This window comes from Cynocephalus volans, chromosome 16, assembly GCF_027409185.1.
Source record: "Cynocephalus volans isolate mCynVol1 chromosome 16, mCynVol1.pri, whole genome shotgun sequence".
Taxonomy (NCBI): domain Eukaryota; kingdom Metazoa; phylum Chordata; class Mammalia; order Dermoptera; family Cynocephalidae; genus Cynocephalus; species Cynocephalus volans.
Genome location: NC_084475.1, coordinates 9,784,139 through 9,806,262, shown reverse-complemented (window position 1 = coordinate 9,806,262; position 22,124 = coordinate 9,784,139). Strand labels below are relative to the sequence as shown.

The window sequence follows — 22,124 nt, the reverse complement described above, 5'->3', positions numbered from 1 at the left end:
TTCACAAATTAAATATTTTAAGACGGCCACAGCAGAGCTCTAAACCAAATGCAGCATCCTTCTAAGCGTAGGCCAGCCCTGTCTGAGCCCCATCCTTCAGGTTCAGGAAGGGACCCGGGGATGTGCATGTTTCACAAATATTCCCAGGGATTCTGATGCACATGATCCTCAGATCTCTTTGAAAAATGGCTTCCTCCGCATCAAGTGGCTTTTCCAACTGTCCCTTGAGCAAGGATGGTATACGAAGGCATCTAGATTTCTCCTAGAACTGCACACGGCCTAGCCCCACGCCCACCTATGACTCAATCCTGCAGTACTTGGACTGAGAAAATCTTTCCTCATCAGGTCATAGATGAAAAACATTACCCTAAAGAATGGAAACACCAAATTCAGGGTTCCCAAGGGAAGGATTCACTAGGAAATAAAAGGCCTTGGTAGGTTGGTGGGTTTGGGCTGGAAGCATAAGGCTGCCCTGGTATGAATCATGACGGTATATACGGCTGGAAAGGCACTTCCGTGATTCAGAGTTTCCATGGGGCTTAAAAAAAAAATGAGAAACAGCTGTTGGAGCAGTAAACAGCTGTCCCCCCAAGTTTCACAGCTCTGAGACGATGCCGCCGAGGGTGGGGCTCCCCCACACCTGCCGCTTCCCCACTCTCGTGACAGTCCTGCAAATAACCCAGGCGCGCGTGATGACAGCAGAGTCCTTCCAAACAGGAAAAGAAACTGTAACTGAAAACCCTCACTTCTTCCATCCCCACAGAACGCCAAGCCTCTCACCGCAGGAGACCGTCTTGTTTCCTTCTTGAGATGGCAGGAAGTGGGAGACTTGGAAAACCTATTGTCAACTGATCTATGATATACTCAGACATGCAGAAGATGGGAGTCGAGGTTTGCCACTTCAAATCATTGATATTATTTGGGTATCAGTAACAGAAATTCCATAAGGGTGGACTGCCAAATTTGGAATATTTATGCGGCGTTACCAGAGGCAACATCCAAAATCCAAGAAGCAGCAAAACTGTAGAATGGCTCATTCTCAGAATCATGGATGGATCTTGGAGGACTCACACATGCACTTTTTTTTTCCTTTGAGCAGACTGATTATGGCTAGCTTGTTTATATCAACATAGGAAGGAGGTTGGCACATTTACACATGAATCACAGCTGAAGATATTTCCTCTCCAGATGCCTGGCCCGAATTTCAAAGATGACTTTATCTTCTGCAAACTAGTGCCTTCTTGGTTGTCTTTCTTACCTATGTGTCTACTTGCTTTGTTTTATTTTGTTTTTTTCTTTTTTAAGCATGCAAGTGTCCCCTTACATTTGATCCTGGAGGTCAGTCGAGGGTCAGCCAGAAGGTATCATTTCCAGAAGGTGGGGTCTTTCACCCCTTCAGGTGGGGGTGCACAGCTCCCAGCCTCCAAAAGGGAAGGATAAAGCATTCACCAGCCATTCCGAATGAAGGCTTTCACCACTAGGGGCCTCCCTAAGAGAGGTGATCGGTGTCCTGGAGACTAAAACCCAGCTTCTGTTTCCTCCATGTACGGGCTCCAGGGGTGTGCAATGCATTTTATGACCCACAGCAGCCCAAACTTGGTTGGGTTGGGCAGATACAGAGCTGTTAGGGAAACCTTGCCTTTGGTGACCATTTTTGGACCTGGTCATCATGACCTGGGGCTGAAATACAACTTGACTGGTAGTGACATTACAACCTCTAGCTTCCATCTGGGGGACACTTGTTTCTGGGCTTTGCAACCCACCTCTTCCAGGCTCTCATCTCTTTCCTTGTGGTTCCCCCACTGCCTAGACATGGACTCATCAAGATCAGAAGCGAGAGGTTGGGCAGACACAAGAATATGCAGCATGGTGCCAGCTGCTGTTGGTTTTGCACATCACAGATGCAATGTCCCTAGAGGTGGATGAAGCGCGTCCCGAGAAGACCCTCCAGTTTGAAAACAATTTGCAATACACCTCTCAACATAAGGCCTGGGGAGGTGGCCAAAGAACATGTGGCCCTACGTTGCTTATCTCTTCAACTCTCCCTTGCTAGATTTGCAAAATAGGGAATAACCCAATTGCTGAGATGCGTTTGTATATTTCAAGCTGAACATTGAGCAACTACTTTGAGCTTCCAGAAACTGAAATGGTTTTCTATACCAACCAATACTGGAATCCTTGTAAGACCAGGACATAGCTGAGGATGAGCACAATTATGTTTATTTAAAAATACATATGATGTATATATGTGTGTGTAGACACATGTGTGCGTATGTGTACATATACATATAAAATTATTCATATTTTTACCTGCTGGCCTCACCCACAGCTATTCCAAATTTGAAATAATTTAATCTTTTTAGTCCTATTACTTCACTTCAGGGCTAGCAACTACCCATGTCCTCAAACTGCAAAGAGTCTTATCTAAAGTGTCTTTCCCAACACTGCAGGAATCTACTACTACGGGAAGTTGGCTATGGCCCGCAGGTGCCAGCACCCATGTCCTTTTGAAGATAGCAGCAGCAGCTTCCTACGAGCAGTGGGTGTGGCTTTCTTTCTGGGCCATGGGTTTTGGTTAGGGAGCAAATCAGCCCCACTCCAGCTGCATTAGCACACATCACATGTCCCCAAACAATGTTGTGACTTGTATCTGTTCTCCTCCCTAGTTCCTAGGCCAAACCCTCTTATGCACTGGCCTAAGACAGTCCCTCCATGAGTCTGCACAAAGCTACAACTAGAGAGTTCTCTCGTCTGAGAACGGAAGTTAGCATGCAAAGGAGCTGGATTCCACAGGCAGGACAACACATCAAGCAGACAACAGTCCTTGAGGCACTTCCTGGTGACCCCAATTAGTCTATTAGTAGCCATGGTAATATGCACTCAGGAGCATCTCTCCACTGACGTCCTCAATCACCCCCCAGGGTCACAGGCTGCTAACTTCCAGCCTCAAGGCGGAAACCATTTTCCTGCTCAGCTGCTGCCCAGCACAAGGGCTGGGCCTGGAGCATGCTGCAGCTCTGGAGGTGCAGATATTCCGGGGAGAAGCAGGACTTCTTCAGAGAACCTTGCAGGCCTCATCCAGCAACCCCTAAAAACTGCATTAATGTGCACAGAAGCGACAGTGGCCCATTGAGGGCCCATGCTCTAGTTTGCTGGGGGAGGCTGGGTGGGAAGGGTGGCTTCAATAACCACCAGCCACCGTACACTTGAGCACATCTGAGTCACTTCCATGTAACCCTTGGCAAAGACATAAATAGATTCTTTGAAGTGTCTGTCCCTAACCGCAGAGCTGTGCGCTCACGGGGCCTCACAAAAGGAGCTCCGTGCTCCTCCGGCCTCCTTTCCTCCTCCCACTTCCTCTGCCTTTTGGTGAAAGGAAAACACATGGAAATGACAGGGAAAGGCCATCAGGTCTGACGTTTCCTGGATGTTGCCGCCTCTGAGTGCTTCGGAGCACACTGAGCAGGGGTCACGGAGGAAGTGATGCGGGGAAGCGGATGCCAGAAGCAGGTGCCGGGAGCTGCTTGGTCAAGAACAGGCTGCAGGGCATGTGCTGAGGCCCTTCCGGAGCTGGAGGAATGTTATGGGCGTGATGACCTTGCTGGTCCTGCTGCCCAAGAGGTCTTCCATTCATTGATTCATTGGTTCATTCATTTGTTTATCCAGTTTGCATGGACTGAATGCTGGCAGGGTGCAGGCGTGGGCAGACGAGGAGCACTGAGAATCCAGTGAGGAATCTGACAGCTGGGATCTGTGCCCTCAGGAAGCTTCCACCCTAGTTGGGGAGCCCCGCAGTAAACAAGATGCAGACACCAGTCAGACCTCTCATCCAACAAACACTTACCGAGTGCCCCAGTTGTTAAATTAATCACATGCGGGGGAAAAAAACAATCTGTTATAGGGATAAGCACCCAGGTACACCCACCCTAAATCAAATTGTTAAATATAAATCTGCTTGACAAACTGGCTTGATTGCAGGGGGAGGGGTTAGAAACAGAGGTTCATTTGAAAGAATTCACGCCCTGGGGTTTCTTACACTGGGTCTGAACGAGCCAGTTGCATGTATCTTCTGAGGATGGTTCTGTCTGCACAAAAGCAGCCAGGCTCCAATGAGTGGCAGCAGTTCAGCTCCCGAAGAGCCCAGGCACAGGCACATACCTTGTCCACTTACCGTGTGCCCAGTCTGCGAACGGCCAAAGAGTACCTCAGAGGCATCCCGACCATCAAAGTGCCGGCTTTGGGGCAAGCTGGCCCGGGCCAGGGCAACCACGGTGGGGAAAATGTCCAGCACACTGCAGAAAAAACAAAACAAGAGTTGGCCTCCATGCTTGCAACTCTCACCCTGGCCCGGCCGTGGTCAAAATCCACTTGAAGCAGCCCAGAACAAGCATCAACAGCCTCCCATCCAGCCCATCCTTTCTACCTGACTATCTTTCCTTCGGGTTCCAATTTGATTTCTGCTCCTAGGAGAGGCAGAAAGGGGAGGTGGTTCAGTACCCAGGCTCTGCAGCTAGATGTGACCTGGGCTCAAATCCCAGCTCTGCCACCTAACTTCTCAATGCCTCAGTTCTCTATTCTCTAAAATGGGCATGTTAATAATAGTGCCTGCTTCACAGGGTGGCCGTGTGGATAAAACACACAGGTAGGGCCCAGAGAAAAGTCTGGCACAGGTCTGGTACTCAGAAAGTGCTTATTGGATATTTATGTTATAATTATTCACTGGGGCACCTCTATGAATCTAAGAACTAAGGGGTTCGGCCTGTCACCAGCTAGGCCACAGCCACTGATGTAGAGGGAGCAGTGTGTGGCAGGTGTCTGCAAGAGAACATTCATTTCGTACTTCATTGGCTGGGTCTCTGTATTGTAAATACCTGGTATTTGTTTAGAACGCCATAATACGTGAAACGTTCACCTCCTTTATTTTAGCTCTTTTTGCCCATGACAAAATAGTGAAAGTTTTGGGCAGAAAAAAATTAAAACATCCAGAAATATAAAAGAGAGAACAACTCACAAAGAGTCCATCACCCAAAGGCAGCCATCATTCACACAATGGTGGATTTTGTTAATGTGATTGTTTTTAAAGTCACACGGTCAAATTTTACCTATCATATGACACATGTCCCTCCAGCCTGCGTGCTCATGTGGGAAAAAACTCTTTGGCAAGGAGAGGCTGCTTTTTCAACAGAGCTGTTTGTCTTAGGGCCAGGCCAATTGAGAACCAGTGGGACCGGCTGGAGCTGGGAGATCTAGGCCCACAGGAGGCTGGCATTGCTGCAGCTAGGCACTGTAGCCTCAGACTTCAGGCTCATGCTTGGGGAGGCCTCAAGGGCCACACCTGCCCACCCTGAGGTCTGGGGAGGGGCTTTCCACCCTCCAAGGGGACTGCAGGAGGGACCTGCCCTGAGGTGGCTGCTCCTCCAGTCGCCAGCCTCCTTCTCCTCTCCAGGGCTCTGCCTACGACCCCTTGCAGAATCGCCATGTGGACGGCAGTCCAAAGGTTTCTGTTTGCCTTCAGCTTTCCCAGTCCGCATAGCTGGTGGGTGGCTTATCTCTTGAGATCCGTGCCCCAGGAGCTGGCATCTCACATAGTCAAGGAGTGCCGAGTCAGCACCCACAGAGTACAGAACAGTCCAGAAACCTGTCCAGAGTCCAAGGTTCCTGCCACAAACCGGGAAGCACAGAGGACTGCAATGCAGTCTGAAAAGGCCACAGTGGTTTGGGGCTGTTTGTTCGAGTTTTCTCTAAATTGTGCCCCTAGAGAGATCGGAGTCAGGGATGGGTCAAATCAGTGAGCCAGAAAAACAGGATCTGCGTTAGGATTTTGGAAAAGATTGTGTGACTTCTTTTTCCATCTTGTTTTTCCCTCCACTGCCATGAGGTTTAGCATACTAATTATATAGCACTAAGTCCAATGTTCACGGAATCCTAGTGTCTCCAAGTTTGTTTGTGTGTTTTCTGGTGGCTGGCTGGTACAGGGATCGAACCCTGGACCTTGGTGTTATTAGCACCATGCTCTAACCAACTGAGCAAACCAGCCAGCCTCTAGTGTCTCCAAGTTTGGCAGGAACCTTAGAGATACCAAGTCCACCCATAAAGAAAAAGCTCTGGTGATTTAGGCTGCCCCAAGGTGGCCCAGTCCAGAGTTGCCAAGCCTGGCCTGTCAAAAAGTCCTTCCTTAAGTAACAGAGGAAGCCCAAGCCACTGAGGTTAGCCTGGAAAGATGGCAACGCTCCCTGGCACACAGTCCTGATGCCACCCCAGCCTGCATGTGAACTTGGAGAAAGCATCTGTCCCACAAAGACTACCAAGGTACCCCGACTACTCCACACCTCAAATCTCACCTAAGAAATTGGTCCTGGGAGTCTCTGAAACATTGGAGAAAGAGACAAAACAAAACAAAACAAAAAACCCCCGCACTTTCAAGTTTCCACTGTTGATTTTGATGCTTAACTTTCAGCAGAGCCGCATTCTGACTTTCCCAGGGCCTGGGCACTTTTGCCTTTGCAGGTCTGTTTCTCCATAAAACAATATTAAAAATTACATTTTACAATTGCATTGGTATAAAGATCAATATATAAACAGTGTTTATTAAAACATGTTATCCCACCTAAAGGTCCTTTTCTTCTTTTAGATTTTAAAATAAATTTAAAATTCATGGGCCCTGGCAGCGGGCCTTGTGGGCCTGATGGAGAAGTCAGCCCTGTCTTCTGATGGGAGGAACCCCACTTCAGTGAGCCTTTTGGTTATGAGAAGGGCAGCCAAGCCTACTCAGGAGAGGAGAGTACTGAGGTTGCCCTGCACAGTGGCATGGAAGGCTGTCCCAGAGTGGGCAGGGTGACGTCTTTTCAGGTCCCACTGCCCATATGGAAATTTTTTTTTTTTTTGTCTTTTTCATGACCGGCACTCAGCCAGTGAGTGCACCGGCCATTCCTATATAGGATCCGAACCCGCGGCGGGAGCATCGCTGCGCTCCCAGCGCCGCACTCTCCCGAGTGAGCCATGGGCTCGGCCCTGGAAATATTTTCTTTTTTCTTCATGGCTCCAGCCAGCCCAGGCTCTGAAGTTTGTCTGTAGGAAGTGCACATACTTGTGTCCTTATCCAAGGAGCTGCAAAGGAACCTGGGAGTGGAGGTTGGACAGCGGTGAGGAGCTTGCAGAAGCCCTGCCCTCCGGACTCCAGGTGTGCAGGCTGGGCAGGGAGCTGCAGGCCACGAGGGGCTCTCTCCAAATGGAGCAGCCCTGGGCTTCAGGGCATAGGTGATGGGAGTCGAGGTGCCATGCTGGGCGGTCCTAGGGTGGACTCCATCCTTGGTGAATGGAGGAAATGGAACGAGGGTATTTCCTACAAGCCAAGGACATCATATCTGGGGAAAAGGTGGATCTGATCAGGTAGTGAGAAGAACAAGGGGGTTGCTCGGGGATGGATTGGAGGCATTTGCACCTGGACAGAGACAGAGGCTTTTTGTCCCTCCTTCCTACATGAGGGAGCGGAGAGCAGAACTTCCTCCAGGGGGAGAGTCAGAATGGCCCCTAGGATGTGGGAGCAGCTCCTACTTAGCATTTAGTTGTAAGTTTCTTCCTGCATTGTCATGCCCTCTCATTATCCACCCCTTCCTGGTCACAGCCATGGGCTAGCCTATATCCGCGTTTAGCTGGACAGCTTCCCCCAGCACCCTCACCTCTCCACCCTCAGGTCCCTCTTAGAGTCCAGCATGGCTCCGAAAGCACTGACTTCAGGGAGAATGGGGTATCCAGACCATCGGGGGATGCCCAAAGCAACTGTGCATGTCCTCTCCAAAGCAGAGAGAGAAGCCATGAGTGGGGGGTGAGGGCAACACCACCTCCTTGTCTCCTGCGACCACCGTGCACTGCCCGATCCAGGAAAGAGGAGGGGACCTTGAAAGGGGACGTGGGGCTAGGTCCTGCCGAGGGGGTGACATCTAAACCATGGGGCACTGACATGAACATGGTCTCCTTGAAGCTTTTACATCCAAGACATGGTTCTGTGCTTTGTGGGAGGGTCATGTGCAAGACCTTCCTTTAATCTTATGACATCACCCAGCTGCCTGCCAGAATATTCACCTTAACCACTGGGATTGGTGTGGACCCTCTCCCCACTGTCATGCACATGCTTTTTTACTTTTCTGTATTTTTGTGAGTATTTATATCAACTTGACGACTCCCCGATGCCCATAATTTCTCAGGGCCATGGGAAGATAGGTTTAAGGGACTCTGGCCTGAGCTCTCAGAGGCTTAAGGGAGTTTTCAGTGACCTGAAAGAAGATCTCTATCTTTCTGAGGAGTAAAGTACTGGAATAGGTGATAAGCAGTCAGGGCGGGGTGCTGGGCTGGCTCCCAAGAACATGAAGTATTAGCATCAGTTTCTTGAAGTCAGGTCATAACATCACTCTCCTGAAGCTGATCACGAGGGAGTCACAGGAAAGGGTCCCAGATACATGGTGGCCTGTCCAGGCAGTAAGAAAGCCCCACCCCAATTTGTTTCATACAGAGTCACATGGGGAAATAGCAAGAGGGTGAATCTATGGAGGTAAAACTGCCTGGCCGCAATCTGGACTAATTTAACACCAAAAAATATCCTAAGAGGGGCTGATATGATGTATTAGTATTATCCTGGTAAGATTCCAGGGGCCCTCAATTATCCACGAGATGATGCCATTTTATCATGGGGCAGTCGCTGACTGTTGGTGCAAACACCGTTCTCCAGTGAGAAGCGACTGCTCGGTGTTCGGTGATGACACTTGACAGACGGCTGACTTGTTCGTGCATGTGCAGCCCTGCCTGTGAACGCTTGGCCCCTCCCGATGAGCACTCTGACTGTACCAAGTCAGCCCTATAAAAAGCAGCCCGTCTGGCCCTGGTCCTGGCCAGCCTGACATCACAGATTCCAGGCTTCGCTGTTGTTGTCACACCTGCTGGCACCCGCTGACAGCACGCTACCCCCTCCTGACCGTACAGGGCTGACCCGGGGTGCTGCCTGCCCACCCCCTGCTTGGCCATCAGTTGTTTAGCCTTTCTGTCCCCGGGGCTTGAGTCTCTCCCCTTCTTCCCCATGGGGTCTGGGGACACCAGAGGGTGCCGATGATGCTTGCTGCCTCTTCTCGGCTGTGCTTTTGATGCCAGAACCCAGTAGGCTAATGGTGAGGAACTTCTGAAACTAGGAAATTCGTCTTCAACCAGATCAAATCTCTGAGCACATGATCAAGCACTGGCTTCTGTGTAGAGGGTTCCCCTTGTGAGTAAACACAGGGCAGAACCACAGACAAGAAGTCCCTGTCTGAATTAGCAAGAAGTCCCCATTATAAGCCATGGTTCCATAGCTGTGATGGCATTGCTTTCAGACTGACACACCACAGCCAAGTTCTTTGCCAACGAGGTGACCTCCTGGATGTGCCCTAGTATGGAGATAAGAGTGACGGTGAGATATCACATGTACAGTGGTCCTTCTAACAAAGGAAGTGCTCCTCGCAGAAACTTAATTGCCGGAGATAGGACATTCTTTCACTTCTGGCCTGGTGGGGCCACCTTCCTTCTCCACCCCTCTCCAGGGCAAGTGGACATCTGGACTCCTTTCTTGGAACATGTGATTGCCAGTGACATGCTGGCTTCTCACAGCCACACCTAAGACACCTGCCCTACCCCCAGGGATGGAATAATTTGGGCTAAAATTATCTATTCCCTTCCTGCCCCTCTTCCCCCTGTCAGTTTGTCCCAGGGCAAGGAGGAAATGATACTGCTGCCTTCTGTTCAGCAGACAGAGCCAGGACTCAACACTGAAGGATGTGGAGCTGACACCATCCCTCTTCACTCAGGCATTAGCCCAGAGGACGGCTTGAGTCCCACTGCACTACTGCATTAACTCACACATGGAGTTGCCTACAGGCAGATCCACGCTGCTACAATCAGAGTTTTGGAAGTATCTGGGGACATCTGGCAAAGACAGGTGGCAAATGAGCTTCCTGAGGTCTTGGGACACCCAAGAGTCCATGACTTTTCTTGCTCTAAACTCCAAAATCTCAAGGTAGTTTGGGTCTCATACCTTAGCAAGGCAGTGCTGGTGACATTGACTGGGACTCTGCCAGGCCAGTAAGCCAGTGCTGGGACCCGGTGCCCTCCTTCCCAGGTGGTCTGCTTGGCTGGACTTCCCCCTGTGAGAGGAGGGGAGGCAGTTGGTTCATTAACAGTGATCACTCAAGACTTCTTTTAGCTAAGAATGAGGATCTGGGAGAACAGTCCCTCTCCAAGAGTTTCCAGTGATCCCAGCAAAGGAGTGACTTTTTTTTTGTTTGTTTGTTTGTTTTGTTTTTGGTAACCAGCTATTTTACATGAACTAACTAATATTTTTCAATACTTGCTTTTATTTTACTGGACTTAGCATATGTAAACATTTGCTTCCCTCATTCTATTAAATCCTGTCATTTTATCTCCTTTATGACACTGTCACCACTTTAAGTGATCTTGTATATGGGCTTATCCTGTGTCTCACACTATGAGACTTCATCAGTCTTGTGCACGCAAGACATAGCATAGTAGATGCTTAACAAATCTTTGTTGAATACATGAATTTGTCTTCCTGCAGATCATAATGTGACTGTTTAGGATGAAAAAAGGCAGAAACTTCCCCAGTTGCTTAATCTGCCCAATGCCCAACAACCAATCTGTCATGAATTTTATTGTTTTACTTTGCTTTTCTTTGTTTTTCTTTGAATTAATGATGTTTCTTGTTCTGATGTTGTGGAGACAGTGTCAATAATAGCTCCAACCTTTTGCCTCTGTGGGGTGGTGAAAACCATCTACGTGCAATCTATGAATTTCCACTTTGGTAATTAAAGGAATTATTTTTGTAACCACTAAGTCAAAAGTGACCACCAGTAGAATGACGGCCAGCGGGCTGGAAGAGATGAGGTCATGTTTTATGGAAACATCCTGAATACACGTTGCGTTGAATTAACCATGACCCTCCCCACCACTCCCACACATACCCCACCCTCATCCTGGTTGAGCCAGAGGCCAGGATTCCACATAGTTAGCGTGTAAAAAGCCCTTCCAAGGCACACGCTGAATGTGGCTCACACATACTGTGGACATGCAACTTCCCCATGTTTGGCTGGTGTGAATAATAAAAGCAATCGGGGGTGGGGGGCAGGGGGACAAGATGAAGGTTTCTGTCGCTCTGTGCTCACGCTGCCGCCAACAGGACCTTTGATGTCCCTGGCCCAGCACACCACACCGGAAATGCTCAGCATTCTTGGGACTTTCTCATAAACAGCTTTGGAGTCCCCCCAAGTGTTGAAGCAAGAAACAAAACACAAAACAACTCACGTCCTATGGACTGTTTATGTTTAAGGGTGTGGGGCTCAAGAAACCGATTGGAATCTCTGCAGGTTAAGTGAGAAGCTCTTTGATCTAGCCCAACATTTCTCAAATACACTCTTCCCATCCAGAGCCATATCTCCCATAAATACATATAGCGACCACTCCGATTACTCACGCACATGGAGCAGAGAATCCAGACCTTCAACAAGCATAAAACACATTTCCACGCAGCTCAGGAATGCATGACTTATGCTTCAGCTTAAGGCCAAGGAGCGGGGAGGAAGCATCCGCAATTGCACATATCCCAGTATGGAAATTCCACCGCCCCGAGGGGCATTTGCGTGGAAGCTTGGGGTATGGGTGGGTGAAAATATGGAGCTTGTTTATTTGCACGCTCATGGTGCACAACATTCAAACGGACTTGCTTAACCTTTGAGGCCAGATGCTAGGAAAGGTTAAAGCTTTAGTTCCAAGAAATTAGCCTTTAGTTCTGACAGTCAAGCAGAAAGCAAGAGCTATTTCTGCACTGTGGTAGGCAATGGGCAACACGGTCAGCATACAGGATTTGGTCTCTGGCTCCAGGATGTTTCCAGAAGGGGAAACCGGCCTCAAATTAATTTTCTAATTGGTCTTCACCCCTGGAGATTCTGCTCGCTTGCCTCGACCTTTCATGTTGCTCTTTTATAGGTGACTGGCTTTCCTAATACATTTTTCAGAGAAAAATATGTCCACGTGTTTGTCTTATTTCAGCAAAGAGCTGAAAGCTGGAGGGGTTAGGAGGAATTCAGCCAGATAGAAAACATGCATATGTCAACAAAATGGACAATCCACTTGCAAAGATTAAGAGAAAGAGAAAAGATGGGCTGAGACAAGCCTGTAGTGTGGACACTTAAGAGGCAGTCTCTTTCTTGTTGTCAAGACCGGTCAGCTCATGCTGACTGCACCTTGGATTCTGGCTTTAGCAGAAAAACACACATATATTCCAGCCCCGCAAATGATCACAGGCCCACAGACCTTGTACTCAAGGAAATTTATCTTAAAAGAGTCCAGAGTGGAGGTAAGAAAGTATTAAAAAAACACATATATCACCCTCAACATGGATATCATCCTGCTTCAAGTGCAGGTTTCTCATGGCACTGCGAGGAGTGGACAAAACTTAGAGAGATCCAACTCAGTTCTCCGTAGGTCCCCAGGGTTGTGGAATGTAATTATCAGATGCATGTGCCTGGATCAAACAGTGTTTGTTGTGGTTTATCTGCACCAGCAAAGGCTGAACTTCAGAATAGCTACCTCTCACTTCCCAGTCCTCTTCCGTGATACCTGCTCCTACTAATAGAAACTCATTCCAAGTTAAACGTAATAATAACAGTAATAATAATCATATCTCCTATTACTGAGCCCTTACTAAGTACTAAGTGAAGTGCTCCTGAGCACAGCCCTATGTGCTTTCCTACATTATCTCATTGTATCCTTATGACAATATTTTGAGCTAGTCGCTATTATCCCCATTTTTCAGATGAGAAAACTAAAGCTCAGAGAGGTTGAGTAATTTGCCCGAGGCCACACAGCCAGCAAATGGTAGAGCCAGGATTTGAATCCAGGTCTAACTATACAGCTAGCACCTTCACCCACTAAACCTTCTAGGGCAGCAGTTTCCTTCCCCAAATGCATATTAGAACAATCACTGGAGGAGTTTTTTAAAAATGTCCATGTCAAGGCTCCTTTCCCAAAGATTGTGATTTAATCAGCCTGGGCTGGGGCCTAGACTTCAATATCTTCTAGAACTTTCCTGGTAATTTAATGTGGAGAGCACCCATTCCTGGGGAAAGGCAAGATGGGGAGCCAGACGCATACATTTCAAAACTAAATGTAGCATATGTGCTTTTTAATCACAGGCTTTCTACTGCCTTTACACCTTTAAGCCACAGCATCATAAATGTGACCCTCTACGTTACATTAAGTAAGAACAACAGGGAAGTCCACAAATTAAACTTCGATGCACTTTTCAATTTCAAAACCTATTCGTTAGTGTAGATAAGACTTAATTCTTTGATCCGGCAGGTACTGGCGCATTAAAAGTGTGAGCTGCATTTGGCTTTCTCTTGAGAAATGCATGTCTTATGGCCGTGAGAATGCATTTCAATGCACTTGTGGTTAGTTATGACTGTAATTAAAGAAGAACTTCTTACTTAAAGCAATAAATATTTAGCCTCAGCAACCAAAACACAAACAGAACCATGATTCATGAATTTGCTTACTCGTTCTTCCCTGGCTGAGGAAGTGAAGTGGCATTTCATGATGCATCGAGACAGGGGCAGGCCAGGGAGTCTTCACCACTGCCCACGCTCAGGGACAGCGGCCTTTCTCGGAAAGGACCCACCTGCCATGTTTCACTGAGTCACAAAGGCAGCGTAGCTAATGAGGAGGTTCGCAAACTTCTCCATACAGTAGAATCACCAGGACGGAATTTATTTTAAATTTGGATTCTTGGATCCTAGCCCAAGACATTCTAATTGAATGTTTGGGGTGGGGCTGTGATTCTAGGTGCTTCTGATGCCAGTGGTCTGAGGACCAGAGTTGGGGAAGTATTTATTGGCAGAGTGATTAGGAGGTACCTTTGGAGCCAGGCAGATGCAAATTTCAACTCCAGTGCTGCCCCTTCTAGCCACGTGGCCTTGGGCAGAACTCCTAACCACCCTGGGTGTCTGTCAACTCAGCCATGCAGGGAGGGAATTGTGCTTATCTCATGGGGCTGTGGGAACAGTTCCATACGACAATGCATATGAAGTTCTAAGCAAGGTACTTTTGCATAGTACCTACCATGAAAGAGCCCCACAAGTGCAAGCCCAAAACAAAACAAAAAACCCAGGTTACCTATGGATAGAAAATAGCAGAGGTCACAACCTGGTGGTTGACACACTGAATTCAGCCCTCTGACAGTTTGGTGTGGCATACCTAGTATTGGTTTGAAACTAATTTTGAATGTCATTAGAGAGGGCCCTCTCTCTGGTTTATTGAATCCCTAACACTGCCCACAACTGACAAAAATGAACTTTTGTCCCTTTATATTACCTGCCTGGCCTGCAAAGGCAATCACGTTTGTGACCTGGGGAAAATAATTCCTGTTCTAAGGAGTGCACATTCTATGACCTTCTAAAGAAGCAGGCTTCATTTCTAAATATAAACATGTACCCTTGCCAAGGATGCCTGAAGCTTGCTAGTTTTCTAGAAACCAGGGCAGCCAGGCCTCCGTTCGGACCCAGGACTTGGCTGGCCTAGGATAACCCTGAGTATGGTGATGGGGACATTCCATCAAGTCCGGTGACCAGTGGAAGGAGACACAATCTGACTTCCCCTGGGTCCCCGCCAACAGGCCCTGCCCCCAATTGGGGCCAACAGCCAGTGTCCCTTGTCCCTCCTCTCTGACCCTGCAGCATCTCTGACCTTTCCCCGCCCCACCCCCTACCCCAAACTGGACAGAAAGCTGGGGATGCAGAGACCGCTTCCCAGTGGGAAAGGTTATGTAACAACCTGATAGCATCAAATTACAAACAACCAAGGTCTCCTAGAAGCGAGGATGCCAAATTCAACAGAATGTTTCCTCATCACCCAGGGAGAGGAAGGAACAGTTCTGCACTTCAAATAAAACACGAAAAGATTTTCCAGACAGAGAAGCAGTCAGTTAGGGGAAAAACAAGGTGTCAGTTCTGTCCTGGGTAGGAAATAGGTCTGGAGGGGAGAAGGGAGGGCGGCTGCCAGGAGCCTGGCTGTGGGCACGCGGCTCATGCCCTTTTTCTTTGAGAGAAGACAGGGCCGCTCTGCTCTGCCCCTCCCTGCCCACCCCCGTTCTGTCCCTCCTCACCCCTGCAGGGCCCAAGCCGAGCCAAGTGGAGCATCCTTGCTCCAGCACTGCATGGGGCAAAAAGATGACTCCAGGAGACGCTGCCTCATCCCATCAGCTGAGCTGGGCAGCTTGGCCAGGAAAGGAAGGGGAAGACAAGGAGGGGGCCTGGGGGCCCCGGGAACAGGGGAACAGCACGTGGCCTGACGTCGCAGGCTGGCTTCGGGAAGAAAGAAGGAGGGCTCCGGGTACTGTTTGTCCTGCTCTGTTGCAAAAACATTGACCATCTTCTCTCTCTCATCTGCTCTCGAGACTGGTCCCCTTACAGCAGGATGTGCAGACATACCACTGACGAGGAACCTGGGTGAGGAAGAGCCGGTGGTCCAGAGGGCCCCCAGCCCCCTTGATCTGCAGGGCTGGCCCCTACCCAGCTGCACACAGGACCGTGCTGGGCTTCCCAGAGTCCCCAGCAGTGTTCCAGGCAGAGAAGAGGAAGGAGGCTGTGGAATAGGTTGGCGGGAAGCTGGTTTAGAGAACGAGGAAGGGGAAGTGTTTACCCAGGCAATAGCCTCTCAGGCAAAGTTTGCTTTTAGACTCTCCTGGAGAAAAGATGAGGATGGCATCCAGCCCCGGCACTAGTGCAAATTCCAGTGTTGTCCCCTACAGATGCCATATCAAGCCACGATGTTTGTGCAAAAGCTTTGCCCCCAAAAGAGTGTTATCTTGAGATGACTGAAATCTTGCTTCAGGGCAAAGTTTGCCAAGACAGAGGCCCAGAGCCCTTTAAAAGTTATCCAAATATTATTTAAGTTGCCCGGTACTTTAGTAGGAGAATCTCTCTCAGGGCATTTTCCGATCCCCTTCCAACTCTCCTCTTGGTGGGCTACACTCAGGTTGTTTCGGCTAGGAATGAAGAAACTGGGTTTTATTGGGGTTATTAGCAGAGGCCAAGCTCAAGGCGGGGTGCCTCCTGGCAATATCCCTGTTGATTCCCCCAACAGTCCACGGAGCTGGGCCCAGCACCCCCCATGACAGAAGAGGAAACAGCTTCCTACATTGACTGAGTAGCTGAGCCGAGATTCAAGCCCAGCGTGGGTCTCCAAAGCCATTAGCTCTTCCCATCTCTCCACTCTGCCTCCCACAGATTTCAAAAGATTAAGACTGTCACGGGGGGCTACAGTCATTTTCCTTGACAACTATGAGGTTCAAAAAAGCAAAACAGGATTTTCCAGACGGCTGAGCAGTCAGTGGGGTATAGCCCAGGTCTGAGGAACAGCCATCATGGGGCTGAGCAATGAGCCAGCTGTGGTCAGACCACGCAGCCCCCCGAGCGCTGGCTGACCCTCCAACCTGCTTAGCCTCAGTTTCCTCTTTTGGTCAACAAGGGGTTGGAATGAAGATCGCTGAGATCTCTTCCGACTCTGGCATTCTTTGACTGTAGGGACATTCATGGAGATTTTGTCACTGGCTTCTCTCATTTATAATTTTTGGCTCAGGAGAAGTGAGTCTAGGACTTGCCCCTCTCCCTATTTGCCACGCCACTGATGTTAGAGGGACCTTTCAAAATTGAACGATGTGCGGGGTGATGGGGGGGGGCAGTGGGAAATGGGAGCAACTGTCCGAAGGGTGTGGGGCTTTCTTTGGGGTGATGAAAATAATTTGGAACTGCAGAGACATGGTGGTTGCACACCATTGCGAATGTGCTAAATGCCGCTAAACTGTGCAACTTAAAACGGTTAATTTTATGTGATGTGAATTTCACCTCAATTTTAAAAATCGAATAATGTCATTTTCATTCTTAAAATCCTTCCAAATTAAAGCCAGAATTATTTGCCTGGAAGAAAACTGGTCCTGTCTCTCTCTCTCTCCTACCTGATGACCACAGCTCCAGAAACAGACACCTGGGCAGCTCCAGCGATCAGCTCCTCCTCTGCAGTGAACTTCCCACCCCTGCTCAGACAGCTGCCTCTCCCAGAACCGCCTTCTCTACAAATCCCCGGTTGCCTCCTGCCCTCTTCAAAACCCAGACCACCTCAGGGAAGCCTATTTGCAGTGTCTAATACGGTAGTCACTAGCCACATTGAAGTGTAGAGAGCGTGACCAAGGAATTTAATTTTAATTTTAATTAATTTAATTTAAATAGCTAAGTGTAACAGACTGTGTAGCAAATTTTAACCTGCATCAGCATCACCTGAAGGACTTGTTAAAACAGATTGCTGGGACTCATCCCCAGCGTTTCTGATTCACTAGGTCTGGGGTGACGCCCTAGATTTGCATTGCTAACAAGTTCTCAGGTAGTGCTCACAATGCTGGCTCAGGGACCACACTTTGATAACCACTGGTCTACAGCTGAAACTTCTCGACTAGGATGATTCTAAGGGCTAGACAGGGATGTTCTAGATTGGTGGTTCTCAAAGTGTGGTCGCTGGATCAGCTATATCAGCATCCCCTTGGAGAGTCTTAGAAATGCAAAACCTCCATCACCTTCCCAGGCCTCCTGGGCCTCCTGCATTTTAGCAGGATCCCCAGGGGACTGTCTGTACATGAAAGTCTGAGAAAGCCTATTCTAGACTGTCATTCCTCAAGGTCAGGGGCTTTGTTGGTCTCTGTATCCCCAGCACTAAGCACAGCTCCTGGCACACAGTAGGGGCTCAACAAATAAGAGGAAAAGGAAAGAGTGGGTGCTCAACAAATACTTGTAAGAGGAAGGAAGAAAAGGACAGATGGAAGCTACCCAGCTAGCAAATGCATTTCACATAAGACAAGGTCCTCCTTCCTTGGAGAACTGTGCCCCAGTCCCAACCTGACTCACTGTTTCAAGACTGCCCCATAATGGGAGAGAGACAGAGAAGGCAGCTCTCAGGAGATCAGCAGGTCATCTCCTTAGGGGACTGAGAGCTCCTAGAAACTTACGATTCTTACCCCCGAGTCCCAGGTCTCCACCCTTCTGGCCTGTTTCCCTTGAGGGTTCTGATTCCTGGCTTTCTATCCGAGCACTGAAGATGGCAGGCTGGCCCAAGGGTGTCCCAGATACAGAGAGGAGGAAATATAATTAGCCAATGCAACAATTGTATAACAATAGTGCAATTTCTCTAGGCTATTGTTGCTTGTCGACATCAGACACATCTCCATCCACCTCCAGTCCTCTCTCGCATCTTCTACTGACCCATCTCTTTCCAGGAATCAGAATTAAATCACAGTATTCTTGAACTGGAGGGAACCAAAGAGATCAACAGGGAGAAACACCAATACCCCAAGAGATAAAACAGTCTGGTCACTGAGCAGGGTAGGGGGAGGTGGTACTCAATTGTCTTGACTAATTTCCAGACACCAGGCATGGCCACAGTTGGTCAGCCACTCACTTGTAAAGTTCTCAAGGGATCTAATCCAAGGGATGCCAAGTTAACGCTGAAAAATAAAAATGAATGATCAGCATTTCCTTCTTGCCACCAGACACAAGGTGCATGAATGTTTCAGTTTCTAGGGAACTACAAATATCCAGCCAGACTAACACAAAAGGGAGAGTGTATCTTCTGACCTGGAGACAGCTGGAGGCCATAGCTCAGGAGCAAGCTGGACAACAGGGAAAAGCAGTCCTGAGATTTAAAATTCTGCCGCAGACGTTCCTCAACAGGAATGATCCTGCCAGGCCCATCTCTGAACCTCTTAGATATAAGCACCTTCTAAAATTTTTAATTTTTTGTGATACAAATAATACCAGTTTCTGGTGGGAAAAATCACACTTAACCCTCCTTCCCCTGCCCAGTGGTAACTATTGCTAATCTTTTGTACCTTTCGTTACATTTTTCAAGATATTTCTGAGCATACGCTTATCTTTATAATAATAAAATGATACTTTACATATTGTTCTGTAATTTGCTTTGTTCATTGAAAACTATTTAATGTGAAAGTTTCCGGGTCAACAAATATGCATCATTTTAGTGATTTTTTTTTGGTATTCCTTTAAATGGATGGATCATAATTTCTTCAAGCACTCCCCTCTTTCTGGACACTTAGGTTATGCCCAACTATTAAAAACACCTACTGCAATGAGCATCCTTTTCTATACATCCCTGTGCACTTGGCTAATTATCTCCTTAAGATCAATTCTTACAGGAGGGACTGATGCATCAAAAGGCACACATATTTTTCCAGCTTTCAGTCCATATGCCACATGGTCCCCAGCATGGCTGCTCTCTCAGAAAGTGAAATCCAGGTCCTTCTGGGGAAGTTTTCCCACAGCAGACGGGAGCTGAGCCAGAGGAGAAGGATGCTTGAAGAGAGAGCGAGGCAGCTGTGAGAGGCAGTATGGTGCACTGGGGAGCACATCGACTTTAACTTCAGTGGTGTGCCTGGCTCATCCTCACAAGCTGTGTGACCTTGGGCAAGTTACTTAACCTCTCTGTGCTTCTCTTTTTCTTCATCTTTAAATGGAGCTATTACTACCTCTTTTTCACCACTGTAAGGTTCAGAGACAATGTATATAAAAACCTTGTATAGTTGTGCACTAAATATTTCTTGAAGGAATAAAGTAAATTAATGGTTGGATGGTGGAAGGAGAACTAAAAAAAAGAAAGAAGGAGACATAGCAAGGGCAGCAGGATGAAGGTAAAGGTGAAGCATATTTGCTGGAAGGTTCGTGGACTGGCTTGTCGGGGAGAGGGCTGGTTTCTGGGGACGTCCTGGGAGAAAAAGGGAGAAAGGGTTGGTCCAGGCTGGAAAGACACTTTCTCTCTATTCCAACTTGTTTCTTTTTCTCTGGGAGCTGGTGGCTGGTGAGCAATTGTGTCCCTGCTTCACAACGATGCCCAGATATAAGTTGGCCCTCCCAGAGGCAGAATCCCACACCCTAGCCTGGACTGAGCACCCGCCGTAGGATCCACCAACCCCAGCCGAGCCCTCTACCTTGATGAACTTGCCACGATCCAGTGAAGGGACCCACACTGCCCGCCAGCTCGCACTTCTGAGTCCATGGGCCGTTGTCTCCTAGAAACCAAAAATCCAACACATAATGGTCAATAGGCTGGGTAGACACTTTCACCAACTCTCCCTCTTTGGCCCCCTATCCATGTGCACAGCAGGGGTCTGGACAGAAGAAGGACTTGTAAAAACACACATGATCCCCACCCTTGAAGAACTACCCTTGATGTGTGGTCTGTCTCTCTTGCGCTTTCAGAGAAAGGTGGGCTTTCCCTGTCCCAAGCTAGCCCCATATTGAGCCTCCTGCTTTATATATCCCTTTGCTTTTTTATATAGTTTTAGCAATCCTATTACCATTGTCATCAGCACCAGCCCAGCACATAATGCCTCACATACATCATCTTATAATCCTCCAACATGCAATGGAGTAGATTCTATTATTAGCTCAGTTTGGCAGATGACGAAATGGAGGCTTAAAGATTAAAGTAACTCTTGCAATGGTGGAGTACAGATTCAAACTCAGGTCTCTACTTGATACAAAAGCAGTGCTTTTAACCACTGCCTTCACTCCAGACACAGGCATGAGTGGGCCTTTTAAAGGGGTCATAGGTCAGCCCCTCTAAGACCTCTCAGCCAAAAGATGTGATCTGGTGACTGATGGCAACTGTAGTCTTTGGGACCAGGAAGGATGGTGAAGAAGGAATCTTAGAACTGCCCGAGGACTACAAAAGTTCACAATCTCAAAGTCATTCATTGGCAATTAAGAGCAATGCCCTGATAGCCCTAACAATACACAAGGGACCAGCAAGGTGTCTGCTCTGTCTGCACACACATTTCCAGGGGCTCAGCCTTGGAGGACCAAATAGACAGGTGCTCAGCATTCAAGCCAACAAACACTACTGGGTCTCCAAGTTCAAAGTAGCCCTCTACCTTGTTAAAGAAGATCACTTGATCAGACTCTGCCCTTCGGGGGGTGTGCGCAGGGTTATCCATTAGATCACAGTCAAGCTGGCTGGTTTTTACCACTTTACCTGTAAACCAGAGGAATGTGCTTTCTTTTGCTGTGTGGTCAACTTTGTCTTTAATCTGGCCCACCAGACTGTCCATCTCCCGGAGACCTGCATTGTAAGGCCTTGGGCCCTGTGGGTCTGCTGATAGCTGGGTCACAGATAAGGGCACGTGCATGTGTGCCAGGCCCACATAGAGCAGAAAGGGTCTTCCGCTGGCACTGAAATGGGAGAAGCAAAAGGTCATTCTGCAGAAGGTGCTCCTGGCTTGTCCAGTGCTTCTCTGATCCTCCCAGAAAATCCCCAGAAACACTTCTTCCCTATGGGCTCAGGGAGGACACATTTATCTACAACCTTCCAAGGAAATGTGGAAATCATCTGGTTAGCCAATTAAAAATGAGAATCATTGTAATAATAGTTACTGCCCCTTAACATTTACTGAGAGCTTATTACATGAGACTCACATTGTCTGCATTCGTCCTCATAATAACCCCCACGTTCCCTTTTTTCAGATGAAGAATCAGAAGCTTAGGGGATTAAAGGTCTTGTGCAATTAGTAAGTAACAGCATCTGGATCTAAACCCAGATCTGGCTGAGAGCAAAGCCCTTGCTGTTAACTACTGCACTCTGAAGTCCAAGGCAGACATGACTTTAAATTCTGTCTACTGTTTTGCTGTATCCAGACTATCGTGTCCATTCCCAGCCTCATGCCTTTCTAAGAGATGACGGATGGTCAAGGTGACCACAGAGAATTCCAAGGACATACATGACTGCCAGAGAACCTCTAGATCAAGGCTCTGTCATAGGCCCAGGCACCTGGCTGCCTCTACACTAATCCTGATTCCCCTGGAAGGTGCAGAATAAATGGCTTGAAGGGAGCCGGGGTGGCCTCCAAGCAAAGGCCCTGTGGCCTGTTACCACTCAGAGTTCCCTGTCTGTCCCCACCCCCATTCCCAGGCAGTGGCAACCACAGAACCACAACCTTGTCCCTTCCACAGCAGCAGGGACCTTCATGGAGGCCC

General features: G+C 48.3%; 1 protein-coding gene and 1 non-coding gene across 2 annotated transcripts in view; both read right to left on the bottom strand.

Annotated features, from left to right (window-relative positions):
• ARSG (arylsulfatase G) overlaps positions 1-22,124 on the bottom strand; it is an 81,328-nt gene that overhangs the window by 16,831 nt on the left and 42,373 nt on the right. The window contains exons 6-9 of the mRNA XM_063081239.1: positions 21,127-21,323; positions 20,081-20,161; positions 10,058-10,166; positions 4,172-4,292 (exon numbers count right to left, since the gene is read on the bottom strand). Of these exons, the coding sequence (XP_062937309.1) occupies positions 4,172-4,292; positions 10,058-10,166; positions 20,081-20,161; positions 21,127-21,323 (508 nt within the window). The remainder of the gene's footprint in view (positions 1-4,171; positions 4,293-10,057; positions 10,167-20,080; positions 20,162-21,126; positions 21,324-22,124) is intronic.
• On the bottom strand, positions 5,964-6,037 carry TRNAI-AAU (transfer RNA isoleucine (anticodon AAU)). Its single transcript has one exon. It is a non-coding gene; the product is annotated as a tRNA-Ile (tRNA).